Source organism: Papaver somniferum, chromosome 7 (assembly GCF_003573695.1).
Source record: "Papaver somniferum cultivar HN1 chromosome 7, ASM357369v1, whole genome shotgun sequence".
In the NCBI taxonomy this organism is placed as follows: Eukaryota; Viridiplantae; Streptophyta; class Magnoliopsida; order Ranunculales; family Papaveraceae; genus Papaver; species Papaver somniferum.
Window position 1 is genome coordinate 110,357,476 of NC_039364.1, and position 17,680 is coordinate 110,375,155.

The following is a 17,680-nucleotide window of genomic DNA, read 5'->3' on the forward strand; positions in this document are numbered from 1 at the left end:
TAAGAAATCTGTATGGACAAACTAAATACGACTTCGAGAGTTCAACTCAATCAAGGAATAATATCCAGATTTATATCTCCCTTTCTCTTGCGATTAGAACGTTTACAAAATCAAATGCATGAACCTAATCACAAAGAAATACTTGGACGGTACCAAAGACCAATGTCCAAGAATCAATCAAGTCGTATCCAACAAACTAGGTCGTGTGTATCTACTATGATTGATAAACGCACAACTTGTGATATTTCAATAATAAAGATAAACAATATAATGCGGAAAAAGAAATAACACAGACACCATAAGTTTTGTTAACGAGGAAACCACTAATGTAGAAAAAACCCGAGACCTAGTCCAGATTGAACACCAAACTCTAGCCTACTACCAATTAACTTCGAACTGGAATGTAGTTGTGCCTTAAAATGTATCCCACCTATCAAGGTAAAGTCGCGCTCCTTACGCCTCTTGAATCCGAGCAGGACTCCGCGTAATTGATTCCCTTAGCTTACCTCACATTAACTAAGAGTTTCTTCAACTCAATTGAAGACCTTAAACCAAATCCGCCTCCCATAGATTAATCATATATATGATTTCCTTTTGCAATCAAAAAGTTTGATCAAAGGTGATGGAAATCGATAGCAATACACAAAGTCTAGCTAACCTCAAAATTCGGACTTATGCAACCCGAATTGCATCATATATTATTATTCACCTCTCAAATATAAAAATTGTGGAATCAACAAAGTTTGATACGAAGAGAACTTTGATGATTTCTATTTATCTTGATCGAGTGAGCAGCTCAAAAATCAATCAAGATCAGAATACTCGAGTTATCAAGGAAAGATAACTGGACCTGGCTTCACGAATTCCTATGAAGTCTTTGTAGTCGCTAAACCCTAAAAGGATTGGGAAGAGGACGACTCTAGTTAAAACTAGGACACACCAAAAAATAGTGTCGAGATTCAAAGATCCCGGTTACTTGAAGTTCCCCTTTTATAGACATTCAAAGCATAGGTTGCTTTAGGTTTAAGCTAAGATAGCTTTGGAACCAAACAAACAATATCCACCGTTATATGAATCTTTGAATATGATTTACATAAACAAGATATACACTTTGGTTAGGTGAAATCGTAACCGAACCATGTACAAAGACTATGTTCAAGGTGGTTAGCCGAAAGCCGATTTGAACTTAAAAGCTTAATATTCATTTTCATGAACACTTAAAACATTAATCTTAAGTCACAATCATGTGATCAAATAAGTATAGTGTTTTATAGAATTAATCAAATGCTAATTATCTCGTAGAAATAATTTAATCACACTTGAAAATAATCGACATGGTTAGTAGGTGTACAAAGTACAAATACCATAGCCGTTCGTGAGTCGTTTCAGTCACAGTACGTGTACCGGTTTGTAAGCTAATTAACGAGCCAAACCAAGTTCCGGAATTAAGAGTACTTTATGGTATGCGTGCCAGTATGATACCTTAAAACTATCACCGGTTTCGGAGTCCACAAAAATATTTTTGTTTGCGTACCGGTATGGATACACAATCGAGTTCGGGAACACATAACTATTTTGGTACGTGTACCGGTTTGGATACTAACCCGGCTCCGTGACCACAATTCCTAAAATGGGTTGCATACGAGTGTGCGTACCGATCCGGTTCACGAGTTGAACCGATTTTTCACATGGTGTGCAAAAGAATATGCATACCACAAATCTGTAAGTCGATATGTAGCTACTCCGCTACGTGTACGAGTACATGCAATACGTCTTCAAACATATAACAGTTTTCCCAGTTTGTAAGACTGATAACATTGTCTTGTATCCAAATTTATAATAGTTCTATATTTTTCTCTAAATCGATTCGAAACATTCCTGAATAACATCAATGACACATATCACTATTCCAGGCTATTTTAGAATGATAAAACTTGAATCATGATTTTGATTCCGAACAATAAATTGTCATTAACCTAAATTCATCAAGTATGAAAAAATGTTCATTAAGCTTAGTTATTATATTTCGAGAACTAATTATCAAGATAAACTTGACTCAAAATTCTTGTATATTCATAATAGTCTAATTAGCTATGCAACATCGTCTCAATGATAGAAAAGTGAATATAACTTGAGAAATGGGTGGCTCAGTTTTCACTTACCTTTTGTTGATGAAGTTTTCCAAAAACTTTGGTTGATCTTCGCCTTCAAACGATAGAACGTAATGATGGCTGCCGTGATCCACTGTTTCTCAACTACATTTCTATCCTAGTCCGAGACTTAACTAATTTTAGATTAGAAATCAAGATATAGTTTTGACAACTAAATTTGACAACAAGCTTAAGATAACAACATTTGTGAGTTCGACCAAGCAATGCTCTAACACAAATGTATTTACTTGGTACAAAATTTCCCGAGATTAAGGATGATACAGAGAAGATTCAAGCTTAATGGAGTGAAGATGAAGATGATGCTTAGATCCTTCATATATTTTTACTAGTTAACTCCTTGTAGTTCTTATTTTCTAAGGAGGAATACTAGTTTTGGAGTAGTGCTGATATATTACATTGGTTTTTCCAAATACAATCATCTTGCATGTTTAAAGTTTATTTATTTAAATTTTATCTTGGAAGATGACTTGCGATACCTAATCTTCATGTAATATATATATTTCCTATTTTGTGAGATTTGTTCTTCGCTATCATATTCTGGTGATTAGAACATATATCTCATATTTTCTCAGAGGTTAAGATTTTAATTCTTGCAAAAGAGGAGTAAATTATTTTGAAAATGGCAGTATTGATATCTCCATGTTTACACTCCATGATTACACTTTTGTGAATATAGTGCTACAGGAGTCCATAAGATGTTATATATGAATATACTTACTTCCTTGATTGCATAACCGCCAGGGAATAATTAGTGAACTTTAATCTCTACGTTCGTACATAGCTAGAGAAGTTATAATTCTTATGTTGAGTCATATCGCACAAATATTCTCTTGTTCGTAACTGACGTAGAGAATAGTTTTTTTCGATGATTATTTTTCTCACGAAAATCTTGTATCTTAGTGCCTATAACATTAAGATCGTTATTTTTAACTTCTTTGTTCGTAACTGGCAAGATGAGAGAAAAATTGGAATACTTATTTACTTTGTTCGTAACTGGAAAATAAATTTGTATATACAAGGAAAATCCTTATCTTGTAACTAGAGTTAAGGTCACTCATGTTGTTCTTTCGAGAATGACATCAAATGGGAGAGAGTTCTTTTGAACTTGTGCTTTTATGGTAATATCTTTGTGGGGAGAGTGGATGCGGAATTGTAGGAGATTCTTGTACCTTTATATCTCCTTGACGCGAACCGAAGTTTCTTGGTGAAATCCTATAAACTAAATGTTGGTATGTGTTCTCTAGTCTTGTATACTCTTTTGTTTAATTCATATTGATCCCTATATTTCGCCTTTGCTAATTTTGTTGACAAAAAGGGGGAGAACTATTCAGTAATATCTTATTACATTACATATATATTTTCGGAGCATCATGTAAGGGGGAGTGGATTATTATCATTGGGTTTTACCTATTTTGTAAAAGAAGTACGTTTGAATAAGGGGGAGAACGTATCACCATAGTATTGCTTCGAAGTTGTGGTGCAATTGAACTTTGAGGAAGGTAACAATAATATGTTTTTTTTATAATAACTGATGAGTAGAGTGTGGTTACCTCATTCTAACAGAGCTCTTTTTGAGAATTATCATAAGTTGTTATCTCTACGGATCTTCAATAACAAAGGTGCTAAATGAATACACGCAGAACCACAGAAGAACTTGAAGTCCGAAGAATTCAAGACGCTTAATGAAGAACCAAGGAAATCAAGCATAGTGGATTAACTTGAAAAGTTTATTTATTCGGAATCCATATGTATTGAATAGTTTTGTCACTAAAATTGACGAAGGAGGGGAGATTGTTAGAGCAATGCTCGGTTGAACCCACAAGTTTTGCTATCTCAAGCTTGTTGTTAATGTTAGATGATCAAAACTATATCTTGATTTGTAGTCGATTAAGCCAAGTCTCAGACTAGATTAAAATGTTGTAGTTGATTTTCAAACATCAACCTTGAAGACTGAAGATTGACGAAGACATTTGGAGAACTTCTGTATCAGGTATGTGAAGACTGAACCATTCTATTTTACTCACTATTTTACGATTATATTTTTTTGAGACGATGTCGTATGATTTCTAGTAGATTTACAAAGAAGAAATTTTGAGTCAAGCTTTTCTTGTTAAAAATCTCGAAATATGATTCTAGCTTTTCTTGTTTAAAAATATCTAAACAATTTATTATGTGAATTAATTTGTGGATCAATTGAAAATTTCCTATTTAAATGATTTTATCACGTGGGTATGTTTCAAACATCATAAGAGAGAAATATTGAACTATCTTATATTTCTTCTCAAGGTAGGTTGGCGATCCAGTTCGCAAACAATAGATATCTGAGTTTCAGAAATACAGGAGGGTTGGCGAACCAGTTCGTAAACTGTAAGTTCAGATGGGAACAATTTACGAACCCAGTTCACGAAGTGTTGTGAGCTGATTTATAAATTTGGTATTATAGCTTAACACTTGGAAAACCCGGTTCACGTACCGTAATCAAATGATTTCAGTAATCTAGTAGGGTTTGCGAACCCAGTTCATGAACCGTTGTACCCTGACTCGTGAATAATCCTAACGGTTCGCGAACTGTTATACCAACTGTCCTAGTATATTTTAGCAGATTCTCAAAGACTTATTTTTTTTTTTGATATGTTTAGCATTGATAGAACATTTTCAAACACTTCTAAGACTTCATTGATCATTCAAACACTTATGTTTGTGCATCAAGATTGAATTCTTAGGTGTTTAAATGAACATCAAATTGATTTAGTTCTTTGGCATACTTTCCAAACCGAAAAATTATTATACACGGTTCCAGAATCGGTTCCTAGTGTATATTCTTCTATTGTATTTCAAGACCTAAAAGTGTTTGCTTGATTCTCAAATTATCTTAGGTTAAAATCTAAGCAACCCATAGTCTTTGAAAACTATAAATAGAGACGCTCTTTCAACTGGAAAATTCATCCCTAACACTATATGTCCCAGTTGATTCTAGAGTCGTCCTCTATAAACGTAGGTTTCCTCTGAGAAACATAATTAGGTCCACGACTAAAAGACTTCACTTTGGGGATTCGTGAAGCCAGGTGCGACTATCTTTACCTTGATAGATCGTGTATCATGATCTTACTTTTCTGTTATCAAGGTTTTCGTAATCTCTTTCAGGATAGATAGATAGTAATCGCAAAATTCTCGTCGTCTCAGACTTTGTGATTCCTCAATATAAATATCTGAAAACTGATCTTAGTTGATCTTTTGAAGATTGTTTTTGAGAGGTGGTCGAGAATCTAGGCTGCTCCTTGGGAGTCGTATGCTCCGGATTTGTGATGTTTGCTAGCTTTGTCTATTGCAAACAGATTTCTCACCTTGATCTTTGATCTAAACGAAAATCAAATATGCTTATCTATTAGAGACATATATGTATATATATCAAAATCCTTCACTTCGATCGGCTGAAACAACCGTTAGGATGTAAAGGACATCAGCTAAGGGAGTCAATTGCGTATAACCTTGCGAGGTTAAAGAGACGTAAGAGCACGACTATAACTGAATTGCTTAGAGGATGGATTTGGTCTTAACTACATTCCAGTCCGAAGTCTGATAGTAGGATAGTGTCTATAGAAACTTAATACAGTTTGATGTTAAAATCTGTACGAGGTCTCGGGGTTTTTCTGAAGTTGCGGTTTCCTCGTTAGCAACACTTATGGTGTATTGTGTTTTTCCTTTTCTGCATTATATTATTTATCTTTATAATTTGATTTACGCAAGTTGTACGTATTCAACCTTAGTAGATATTTTTATCTAATTGTGATCGATTACGAGACTCGTTCATGTAGATTCGTATCATGAAAGATAACAAGTTTAATTACTTGGCAGAAATCTGATTGGATTATTTGGATTTCACTAGATTGATCTTGGATACTGATTTTTGAGATCTTCCAAGTACCCTTCTTAACAACCAGGTTCACGGACTCCTTGTCTACACACTAATTGAGAAGAGGTTAGAGATATAAACTATATAGTGTGTGAATAAGGTTATGATTATTTCAAGTACACATACCGCTACACCAATCCTTTGGTGTAGACTTGGAATGTTTCGTTATGATTATTTCAATAACTTGAAAATTGCTTTGATGCTAATAGTGTGTGAAAACGGTTATTGTCATCCTCTAAGAAAGTTTCAATGATTGAAATAAGAGATTAGAATACTTAACCATCATTGGATTTTAAACATATTGTGCATTCTTGCATGTATGTGATCCATGATCGGAACTAAAGTATGCATACGTATGCGTACTTGAAGTTGTGAAATTCCGTGTACCAAGTACACATACCGGTATGCGTACTTGCGTAAGGTATAGGTCTGGGAATTTCTGATGGGATTTGGAAGTGTACTAAGTATGCGTACCCGTTTGCATAATGGCGAACCCAAACTCAGACCGGTTACTTAAGTATGCGTACCCGTTTGCATACTTGAGTGGTTAAAGTTCTAAAATTGGTTGGCTCATAAACTAATACATTTATATATAACGAAAGCATTCTTTGCAAACCTTGGCTATAATGTTCAAGAATTGATTCGAGTGAATCCAACCGATTTTGCTTCAATTGTGTTCTTGTATACTTCTATGAGAATATAGCAATTGAATAACTCTTTAACTAGGTTCATTTGAGTCATTTGAACTAGTTATTGGTTAAGATGAATAAGGTTGATATGAGAGTGTTCATACAGCTAACCTCAGTTAACTGCGGTTGAGCCAACATGGTGTACACGTTTAGGTACAGTTAATAAACCTAAATGAGGGTACATTTCATTTGTGTATAAAAAGCTAAGTTCGATCTAACGGTTGAAAGACATTAGCTTGAATCTAATCAGGTTTTCATCTAACGGTAAATATTGAATGCTTTGTTACCAAGGTAACTTAGATTGTAAACCCTGATTTGAAAACTATATAAAGAAGAAATCTAGCAACTGGGAAATCTAATCTCCACACCTCCTGTGTGATACTAGTTGCATAAGCTAGAGTTGATTCTCCTTTAACCTTAGGTTTTTCAAGAAACCCTGTAGGTTAACTACTTGAAGACTTTATTGGGATTGTGAAGACAGACCCAACTATTTTCTCTGTAGTTGCGTGATCTGATCTTGTTGTTTCTATCGTGTTTGAGTACTATCTTCTTTAAGATTGGCTCGAGATTTAATCTCCGATAGGCAAGATAAAAAGTAATCAGAAACATCTTTGTCTCATCGTTTATGATTCCACAATATCTTGTTTCGCTACCATATGATTAAGATTATTGTGAGGTGATTGATATTTCTAGGCTGTTCTTCGATAACATAAGTCCGGTATATCAATTGGTTCCACCTTGATTTATCAAAAGACGGAACAAAACTCGTAGGTATTTCTGTGGGAGACAAATTTATCTATTCCTATAGACTTTTCTGTGTGAGACCGTTTTTTTTATCAAGTCTTCGACTTTGGGTCGTAGCAACTCTTGGTTGTGGGTGAGATCAACTAAGGGTATCAAGTGCGTAGTATCCTGCTGGGATCATAGACATAAGGAGCGCAACTGTACCTTGAATCAGTGTGAGATTGATTAGGGTTCAACTACAGTCCAGTCTGAAGTTCACTGGTAGTAGGCTAGTGTCTGTAGCGGCTTAATACAGTGTGGTGTTCAAATCTGGACTAGGTCCCGGGGTTTTTCCTGTATTTGCGGTTTTCTCGCTAACAACATTTCTGGTGTCTGTGTTATTTATTTTCCGCATTATATTTTGTTATATAATTGAATATCACAGGTTGTGCGTTGAAGCGATCAATTGGGAAATCCAACCTCTGGTTGTTGATTGAAATTGATTGATCCTTGAACATTGGTATTTGGTACCGTTCAAGTTAATTCTCTTATATTCAATCGGGCTCGCAAATTCCTATTTGCTGATTGCAGATTGAATTGAGAAAGAGAGATACAAAACTTTTTGATATACTTTTCTCTAGATTGAGTCTGACTGTCTAGTTGATTCTCTTGAAAGTATATTGGAGTTTGTCTATTCAGATTGCCAAACGAATTGTTGGGTGTGGTTATTAGACCCCCGCTTTTTCACAGTTGTTCTGTATGAGGTGCACCTCTTTACTTACAAAAAAAAGAAAAGAAAATAAAGTGAATAAAGACGAAGGGCCTTTTTATGCCTTCCTAGCTTGGGGCCTAGTGTGATTATTTGGGGCCTATAGTTTTCTTCAACCAACCTAGAGTGGGGGATATGGGGTGTCCAAAATATAATAAAATACTACAATACCCTTTAAAGAAACATTAATAATTTCTAAAAAATACAAAATCATAATAATTTCTATTAACAAATTATTCCCTGGAGAAAAGAGATCATAAAAATATTTAATCAAAACAAATACAATAATCTTTAATCAAAACCCATTTTTTTTCAATTTCCATCAAAATCAAAAACTAAAACCTAATCACAAACAACAATCGAATTCTCATTTTTTTTGGTTTTTGAAGGAATATTCGTCGACAAACAATTCAAGTGATTGATCCCTTTAATATGTTCCTTTTAAGAGGTATATATCAATGATTTAACTATGAATCTCTAAAATTTCCTCATCAAATTTTCTAAAATCAATCCAGAATTGGTTTATGTGTGCATTAGCGTAAACCAATCGTGGTTGATATTACCATGAATCGGTATTTGTTGTACACATACATAAACTGATTCTGGGTTGACGTGATGAACATCAACAATAATCGGTTTATGCTAATGCACACATAAACTGATTATGGGTTCAAGTTTGGATTTGTAGAGAAATCTAGAATCGGTCTTTATATGCCTCACATATAAACCGATGATGGAAAGATAGATATTTCCCATTATTCCAAATTCACAATTGGACTATTCATGCGTCTATATAATCCGATTATTACTGTAAACGACTATTTATTTATTTTGAAATTATAGCCATTGGTCCCTTATGTATATAAAGATGATAACCTATTCTTTACCATACACTACCTTATTCAAAGAAAGTTTTCTCCATCCATCATCATCAACTACCAACTCATTTGAACACATACTTAGAAGATGCAAACGAACTACTCCATCATCATCAACTACCAATTCATTTGAAGACATACTATAATCTTAAACGGGCATCCAAACTTCTTTGATTTACTCATGTATTCCCTTGTCGTCTTCTTCACGTACAGTCTGTCCTTTGCCCATTGACTTTCTTGCTTTCCACCTCTCTCACAACCAAATTCCGAACTATCACGATTTGAATGACGACCTAAAACTAATGCGCATTTGATGTCTATGACCTTGTTAACCATTGCTTTGCATCGTTCCTATCTTCCCATTTCAAATCGGTGTAATAGTGGGCAGAGGTATCAGGACCCAGCAGAGATACGGGTTCGGGCTGATCTTCGTCGAGCACCACAACACTGTACACCATATATCGACAAGTTATTGATTTATAATCGGTTTATGTGTCACAATCGAGACAACTGATTGTCAAGAATCGGTTTATATGTACAATTATAAAATCCGATTAAGGACTTGATGATTTCAGAGAAAAATCCCCAAAGTTCACAATCGGTTCACGTTGCGTAACATGTAATCCGATTTATCTCCTCATTTTCCTATAACATTTCATATGCACAATCAGATTACATATACACGTAAATAACCTGATTGTGAGCTTTGTGTATTTACGTAAATATCCAAGTAAAGGAATCGACATATGTGCATCACCAACAAAAAACGATTTTTGTCACGTACCTATCGCACCAAAAGTGTACTACAGTCGGTTTGTATGGCGATAAACAACGACCGGTTGTCGTTCTCAATTAGGGGATTAAACCCAGAGTAGGTTTACGTGGTGCTACTGAATAAACTGATTCTGGGTTGAAAATTTGAATTTTTCCCCTTTTTGGGCGATTGTGACATGCAAATACATGTTTGTAGATCATTACAACTCATACCTGCCCATTGGAAGCATTATCACCTTCTTCTTCCCGACGATATTGTTCTTGTACTACAATAATATCCACAAGCATGCTTTGGTTGACATGCTCTTCTTCATTCAACAAATAATCCAAATCGGCAAGATTGAAATCAAGATTATCTGTTGCACCCACTTCGTCATTACTACTAGAGTCTTCATCGTCACTATAAAGTTTCATTTTTGCTAAGAAAATCACAAACCCTTATTTTTCCTTTTTCCTCACTATTTCTTCTTCTTCTCCAAATCTTAGAAGAGGAAATGAATTTCTACTCATTAGCCATTAACATAAATAGGTAGATAAAGATTTCTAGAGATTACTTCTTGACACCATTTTTTTCTTTTAGTAACAGACACCAAATCACTAGACCCCACACTCGAAAGGTTTTATGGCATTTTATTAAGGGTCCATAACTCTTTCTATTCTGCACTTCTTTCTAATAAATTAAGGCATTTTATTAAGGGTCCATAACTCTTTCTATTCTACACTTCTTTCTAAGTTTGTCGGTTCAATAGGCTTTGTTGCAAAATAAGGTAAAGAATAAAATCAGTCTTTAGATGCCCAAACTTTATTCAGTTGCTTCTCGAGCAGTTATAAGGCACTTTTAGCTGAATGCCGAAACTTTACTCGGTTGCTTCTTGACCAGTTGCAAGGCACTTTAAGCTAACCAAGAAATAAGAACACTATTCACATGGCCAATTTGGTCTATATAAAAACTGTTTGAGCTCTTTATAGGTTGCTTCAAACACAAAATTGGAATCTAAGAGGTACTTGCTTTTGACAAGTTGGTTCTCCTTCTTCACAAAAGATCTCTGCTTATCTATGGTGTTCTTTCTTTCAAGTAATGATGGGCCTTCCTTCCAAGCTGCTTTGCTTATTACAACAATCTGTACAAACAACGACAATCCTGTCAATACACGATGATTACAGACTAGATGTTAGCCAACTACACATTCAGGATTGTAAATGGTCTGATACCGATGAGACTTCCATTTTTCTACATATGCTGGAAATTTTTTCGGTTGTTCCAAGGATGGAAAGTTGCTTCCTTTGTCTTAGGTAACTAATTTCGCTGATAAAGAACAATGAAAATTTCTCTTAAATCTATATATACAAGTAACCTGATGTAACATATCTATTCGTAATAGTGTGTTTGTTTTCTAACAGGTTTAGTATTTTCTCAGAGTCTATCTCATATCGTAGCCATCTCCAACTTGATGCCCTACCTTATAAATGTATTGGAAGAGAAGCTCCCACTAGCTGCAGCAACTGCAAACTTAAGAACAGGAATCACAGCCATAATGGCGATCTTTGGAGCCCATCTTTCTGACGCTTATACTGGGTTCTACCGATTGATATTTTACTCCACAATAATATATATAACAGTAAGTTCCCAATCTCAGAAATAACTCAACCTTCTCTACAACTGAACTTTGAGTTCTCTAGTTTGGTCTCTGACATATGTATTGTTCCCTTTGAATGCCTTTGCATAAAGGGATTGTTGCTATTAACAATTTCAGCTTTTAAACTACATCCGGAAGCCACAAGTGCATATGGAAGCTCGGATAGGCTCTGGGTTTTCCGAATGGCATTGTTACTAGTGGCACTTGGCAAAGCTGGCCATACACCAATGTTAAAAGCCTTTGGAGCTTGTCAGCTGAAGTCTAGAGGAGCAGAAGATGATGAAAGTGATGATAAAGTTCATGCTAGGTTAAACTGTTGGTGGTGCATAGGTGTGAATGCTGGTGCCTTTTGTGGCATTCTGCTACTTGCCATTGTTGAAGGTAGGCAGTACTGGGTAGCTGGTTATGGTGTATTGACACTGACAATGTGCATCGCCTTCTGTATATTTGTTCTTGGTAAACCGTTATACAAATGTGTTGAACCACGTGGGAGTCTTCTCTCACGTGCATCACGTGTTTTGGTGGCTGCATTCTTCAAAAGACATCTTGATGTTCCTACAGATGCCAGTCAGCTGTACCATGGAGACAGTAATCAGTTACTTCACACAGATAGCTTAAGGTATGTGTAAGGGTTTTTGTTTCCGTGTCTGTGTGTGTCACTATATGAGCCTCTACTGTAAAACCCTAAGTTTACATGTACTGCAGGTGCTTGGACAAGGCTGCCATTGTAGAATCACAGAGTTCTGAACTCAACGAAGACAGAACCAAAAGGAGACTTTGCACAGTTATGGAAGTAGAAGAAACTAAGCTTCTCTTGAGGATGTTTCCAATATGGACTACCTTCCTTAACTATGGCCTAGTGAAATCCCTGGGGAGCACTTTCTTTCTTCAGCAAGGAAGCAACATGGACCGAAAATACAGCCTAGGAAACGTTCCACTTCCATTCCTCTTAATATTTACCAGATATGTAAGTGGACAAATAATTTGGCTAAATAAGAGACTATCAAAAGCATACCCAGAATTGGAACAAGTGATGACACCGCTGGTAAGAATAGGAATAGGGTTGATCTTTGGCATACTTTGTTGCAGTATCGCCTCATCAGTGGAGGCTAAAAGGTTCGATATCGTTAAGAGACATGATTTACAAGACAGACCTAAAGAGACTCTACCCATCAATGTCTTTTGGCTAACTCCTCAGTTCATGTTATTAGGTGCTATGGATGGATTCACTTATCCAGGCATCAAAGATTTCTATTACAACCAAGTTCCTAAGTCAATGTGGTCGTTTGGACCTTCGTTTACCTTAAGTGTGATTGGATTCGGAAGTCTACTCAGTGTAATTGACATAGCTGCAACAGATAAAGCAAGTAAACAAGGAGGACGAACAAGTTGGTTTGCTGATTCCATCAATAAGAGTCGTCTAGATATTTTCTATCTATCACTAGTGATATTAAGCTGTATCAACCTAGTTTTCTATGGTTTTCTAGCACGCAAATATACCTACAAGAAAGCTGTTTCTGAAGATGACCCAGATTCTGGCGTCATCGATACAATGAGTTTTTAACATCCAAATCATATAGAGAACTTCATTCTTCCTTCTATAACATCTCCTACATTACAAAATTCATAAATTATCCTGTATCATTCTATTTTAACAATTCAGTTAACCAAAATCAATACAGAAAATGTATTAAAAATTCAAAACCAACAAAAAAAACCTCAGATTTCAAAATATAGAAATGAACGAGAATTATCTGAATTTTCAGTCTAACAACATTATTAAAGCATCAAAAGCTAACAAATTTCTACTATTTCTTAACAGATTTAGTGACCTTTTTCTTGGAAACTAAGATCTCAGGTTTAGGGCTGTTTTCAAATTCAATTGGATCCAACCATTTCAAAGGATGGCGATTATAAAAACCCCAATTAGGAACTGAAATCAAAGTAGTAATAACAACACCAGCAGCATAAACAAGAAGCATCATTTGATAAGAACCTTTTGAATAACCAGCAATGAACCCCAAAATTGAGAAACCTAATAACATGATCATCATCAATTGCTCGCACAGTTTTTGCCCTTGCCAATCCATCTACACAAACAAAAACAATAAAATTCAAGTAATCAGACAAAACCAACTGAACCCCAAATACTCTAATTCCAGTCAAGACTAGTTGCTTACGCTGTTGAAGTTCGATGTCCGAAAGAGAGAGTGAGAGCTGTGAGAGGTGAGAAAAGTGAAAAACGCGAAGTAAATCTTTCTGTCTCTCTTTTCCAACTAATAAGAACACGCCACCTGTATCTAAAAAGTCATCGAACCGGAAAAGAAGATAAGTGGGACCCGTTTAGTGGGAGTACGCTAGGATTCATATGTACGTGTTGTGTGGAATCATCCTGCTCAACTGCTAAGCGGAAAAGGGTTCTTGAGTGTGTTTTCTATCTTCTCTTCTGGAGTTTAACTGAGAAGTGAATTGGAGGTGTAGAGAAAAAAGAGATGCCGAAGAGAACAACACACACGTACTCAAGTGAAGATGCAGCACCAGATGGTCCAGAATCTGATCTCTTTGTTTATTACTGTAAACATTGTGGTTCTCATGTTCTAATCACTGGTGATCTCTCTCTCTCTCTCTCTGTTTATTATTAGGGTTTTGTTTATTTTCTTCTCTTTGTTATAGCTGTAAATTCGATTTGTTATCAACTGTTATTGTGATTTTCAAATAAATTTGCTTCCTTTTGTCAATTTGATGATATTTCAGATTAATCAGATAAATTGGGGATTTTAGTTTGTTTTATTGGATGGGTTGTTTTGGTTTGTGAGATTATTATTTTCTTGAAAAAAGTGGGTAAAAGCCCCTTTGTTAAGATTTATAGATTGTTCAAGTTGTAGTCTTGTTGTTCAGGTCTTGACTAATTTTCCATGTGGTCTTGGATGGTCTTGAGTTCTATCTGGCTAAGCTAACTAAGACCGTAATGCTGGATTTTCTTACAAACATAAAGAAACTGAAATAATCTTAGTGCATGATTTTGGATGTTGTCGTCGTTGTTGTTTATTAACCTTATGAGAATACACCCAACACTTCATCTTTTAATATTCTGCCAAACTTGGTGTGCTTTTTAAGTCCAAGCTGGTTCCTTTATTGGTTTCTTTGATCTCTAGCTTATACAGATTTGTTAGTGGCACAACCTTGAGATGGTTGTCTAACTGGAATCACACAATTTAATAGTTTCATTGTGCAACCATCACTCATTGATGTTTGAAAGAGTACTGTTTCTTATAATAATGTTTTCATTTTGAAAGAGTTATCTGCTTTTTAGTTGTGGTTCTTCTTACTGAAATGTGTTTGCTCTAAGATACGCAGTTACAGAAGATGCCAAGGCGGAAGACAGACAGATCATCTGTGTTGGATAAACAGAAATATCTCGCTAGGCTCAACATTAGCGAGGCAGGAAAGGTTCTTCTAAAGCGGTAAGGCTATTCACTTTTATACACTTTATCACAGCTCTTCCCTGATACAACCAGTGTAATTATATTTTATAGAATATCACTTTAACTAATTGTTTTCAAACTCATGAACAAATACTGTATCTTATCTTGTCCAGTGGCGAAGGAAAATTGGAAAAGCAATTCCGTATGGCTTGTATTGGTTGCGGACTTTTTGTTTGCTATCGCTCAGAAGAAGATTTGGAATCAGCTACTTTCATTTATGTGGTTGATGCTGCACTTAGTTCAGTTGCAGCTGAAACCAATCCTCAGGTACTTTGTACTTTTCTTTATTCATGTATCTTTCTTTTACTGCAAAGTGATTAGAAATTCATTATCTTAATCTGACATATGATGTAGGATGCTCCTGTTCCACCCTGCATATCACAATTAGAAGGTGGTCTTGTTCAAGTGGCAATAGAAGTAGAAGACCGTGCTCAACGTTCTGCCATTACAAGTAAATCGTTTAATTGTTTATTAAATTTACAAAATCAACTCTTACTTCAGTTCACTTGATGTATACTAGCTAGTTGCACACGTTGCTCGCCTGATCAAAGCATTTCAAGAATTCCAACCTTAATTTGATATAAGTAGTTTTGCTACAGTGATCCCATCCACATAATGTTTTGAGACCCATGGAGAAACTTGTGTTATTTCCGGTTACCTTCTTTTCTAGTTCCTCCTTTTACTTCTGCGGTTTGATCCAATGGATGCTGATGCCACAGATGAGTAACCTCTAGAGCTGTTTAAGAACATAAAAGTATGATGCTAAGATAACATAGTAAATTTGATACCTAGTCGTACTGTAAAAATAAACGTATTAAAATGATAGGTGTGGTTTATCTTAATAGTAGAGATTGAGATGTTGACCCCGTAAAATGCTAACTTGAATAGGATTTTAAGCTTGCTTTGTGGAAGGATTAGCCGGTAATTTCACTCCTGTCCAAAAGAGTATGGTCGAAAGTTCCTTCTTCTTGATCATTACGGATGTTGAATGTTAAATAGTGATAATTCCTGGACATCCTGGTTATCAAAAATGAATTAAATTGATCATTATGGATATTGTCCGTTAATTTTTTTATTAGCTTTATTCCCCATTATTGTCTAAATTGAATATACAATTGTAGGATTTGAATGTTTCTTGAACAATGCAACTTAATGGTTGTAATTCGTATCTCAGGGGTAAATGCTGATGATGTTCGGGTAGCTGTTGCTGCACCAGCTGCTCGTGGAGAAGCAAACAACGAGCTGTTAGAATTTATGGGCAAGGTACGTTACAGTCTGTCACTGTGTGGTTTTAATGTTGATAGTACCTCTTTTTTAGGAACGAAGGTAGTATCATTTATTGTTGAAAAGCTTCTAACTTATTGTGATCCTCCATGCGCTATGATGGAACAGGTGCTAAGTCTTAGGTTAAGCCAGATGACTCTTCAGAGAGGATGGAATAGTAAATCCAAACTTCTTGTGGTGAGTTTGCCTTCATAAACTCTTTGAGTTTTTTAACTGTTTCTTTGTTTTTACCACTTAGACACAGAGTCAACATTATACCTGTACCATGTCATTGATTATCAAGTTTCGAGCAAACTAAGTGTCTATTTACAGTCTTTAATTTATAGTACCTAAATGACTGGTTTCAGACTTTGAGTCGTGAACCACATGTGGAGTCCTGTTTTAAGGTAGTGTCTAATTCGTGAAATTTGTCCGAGTATTATGGCCAAGTAGAGTTAATACTTGATGCTTGAATCAGGTGGAGGACTTGTCTGCCAGAGAGGTATATGAGAAGCTTCTCGAGGCTGTGCAACCTTGAAGCTTTTCTCCACATAATCAGTACGGCATCCAACCTTGCTTGTGGAATATGACGGGTATCAACCTTCTACGTTATTCCCTACTCTACTGCTACTTGTGGTCATGCCGTCAACTAGGTTCTACAACACCAATTTATCGTGTGCAACTAATTGTAGCATGCGGTCTATTAGAGCTCTGCTGAAATTGTATTTTGATAATGACCCTAATTTGTAACCAACAGACATGATAATTCATTTGATCTGAAGAAGCACTTTGTTTACTTTTCAAGGTTTAAAGACGGGTACAAGTGAGGCAAATCACCTAATTTTTGGTAGGTACCTGACAAGTTGCTTTCCGTTGAGAAACTTACAATGGCAGGGAGTACTGTGGAAGTCTTCCCGTAAATCCCTGAGAAGCAAGTAGTACCATGGCAAAAGCACCTGTCTAGAGAACTTTTCATGCTTGGTTCCAGGGAGGCTGGCTTTGGTAGGTATCCAAGAGCTACCAAAGCCTTGGCTTCTGGAGATATCCAAGCCTTGGTTCCAGGGAGGCTGGCAAAAATACCCGAATGATTATTTTCCTGGAATGACCATGGAGCTTGGCTTCTGGAGATATCCAAGAGGGATTTCCATGTTGATCTTTGGTAGTAGGTATGCCGTATTTCTAAGTTGCTGTACTAGCAGCATCTAACACACAGAATAAGAAGATTGGTAGTAGGTATGCCGCATGCAATTGGATACTAGCAGGCAAGAAACATTATGTCATGAAAATCTTCATGGATGGGGTGAAAATCTCGAAAGCAACTTTCGGAAAGAAAAAAAAAAAGTCCTTTGAAATAGCAAAACCAGAACTTCAAAAGCAA

General features: G+C 35.8%; 3 protein-coding genes across 5 annotated transcripts; 2 read left to right on the top strand and 1 right to left on the bottom strand.

Annotated features, from left to right (window-relative positions):
- The first annotated feature begins 10,716 nt into the window (after positions 1-10,716).
- Positions 10,717-13,154, top strand: LOC113298113 (protein NRT1/ PTR FAMILY 5.6-like). 2 transcript variants are annotated; one of them, XM_026546787.1, is made up of 4 exons: positions 10,717-11,210; positions 11,319-11,536; positions 11,647-12,173; positions 12,260-13,154. In XM_026546787.1, exons 1-4 carry the CDS (start codon positions 11,087-11,089, stop codon positions 13,116-13,118), a joined length of 1,728 nt encoding a protein of 575 aa, XP_026402572.1. In that variant the 5' UTR covers positions 10,717-11,086; the 3' UTR covers positions 13,119-13,154. The 2 variants fall into 2 exon arrangements, with proteins under 2 accessions (XP_026402572.1, XP_026402573.1); XM_026546788.1 differs by having other exon boundaries at positions 11,336-11,536.
- Positions 13,155-13,244: 90 nt separating this feature from the next.
- On the bottom strand, positions 13,245-13,808 carry LOC113298114 (probable signal peptidase complex subunit 1). Its single transcript, XM_026546789.1, has 2 exons — positions 13,735-13,808; positions 13,245-13,644 (listed from the first exon to the last, which is right to left on the bottom strand). Exon 2 carries the CDS (start codon positions 13,642-13,644, stop codon positions 13,363-13,365), a length of 282 nt encoding a protein of 93 aa, XP_026402574.1. The 5' UTR covers positions 13,735-13,808; the 3' UTR covers positions 13,245-13,362.
- Positions 13,809-13,951: 143 nt separating this feature from the next.
- On the top strand, positions 13,952-17,111 carry LOC113298115 (UPF0235 protein At5g63440). 2 transcript variants are annotated; one of them, XM_026546790.1, is made up of 7 exons: positions 13,952-14,161; positions 14,904-15,018; positions 15,153-15,306; positions 15,394-15,490; positions 16,214-16,302; positions 16,432-16,500; positions 16,781-17,111. In XM_026546790.1, the coding sequence occupies exons 1-7, from the start codon at positions 14,047-14,049 to the stop codon at positions 16,838-16,840; spliced, it is 699 nt and encodes a 232-aa protein (XP_026402575.1). In that variant the 5' UTR covers positions 13,952-14,046; the 3' UTR covers positions 16,841-17,111. The 2 variants fall into 2 exon arrangements, with proteins under 2 accessions (XP_026402575.1, XP_026402576.1); XM_026546791.1 differs by having other exon boundaries at positions 14,022-14,161; positions 14,912-15,018.
- Positions 17,112-17,680: the final 569 nt, after the last annotated feature.

Bases quoted from the DNA above. Each gene is read 5' to 3' on its own strand.
- LOC113298113 (XM_026546787.1), top strand. From the start codon at position 11,087: ATGTTAGCCAACTACACATTCAGGATTGTAAATGGTCTGATACCGATG. The intron at 11,211-11,318 runs GTAACTAATTTC...GTTTTCTAACAG, and splicing joins AGTTGCTTCCTTTGTCTTAG to GTTTAGTATTTTCTCAGAGT. The intron at 12,174-12,259 runs GTATGTGTAAGG...CATGTACTGCAG, and splicing joins CTTCACACAGATAGCTTAAG to GTGCTTGGACAAGGCTGCCA.
- LOC113298115 (XM_026546790.1), top strand. From the start codon at position 14,047: ATGCCGAAGAGAACAACACACACGTACTCAAGTGAAGATGCAGCACCA. The intron at 14,162-14,903 runs GTGATCTCTCTC...GTTTGCTCTAAG, and splicing joins TTCTCATGTTCTAATCACTG to ATACGCAGTTACAGAAGATG. The intron at 15,307-15,393 runs GTACTTTGTACT...CATATGATGTAG, and splicing joins CAGCTGAAACCAATCCTCAG to GATGCTCCTGTTCCACCCTG.
- LOC113298114 (XM_026546789.1), bottom strand. From the start codon at position 13,644: ATGGATTGGCAAGGGCAAAAACTGTGCGAGCAATTGATGATGATCATG.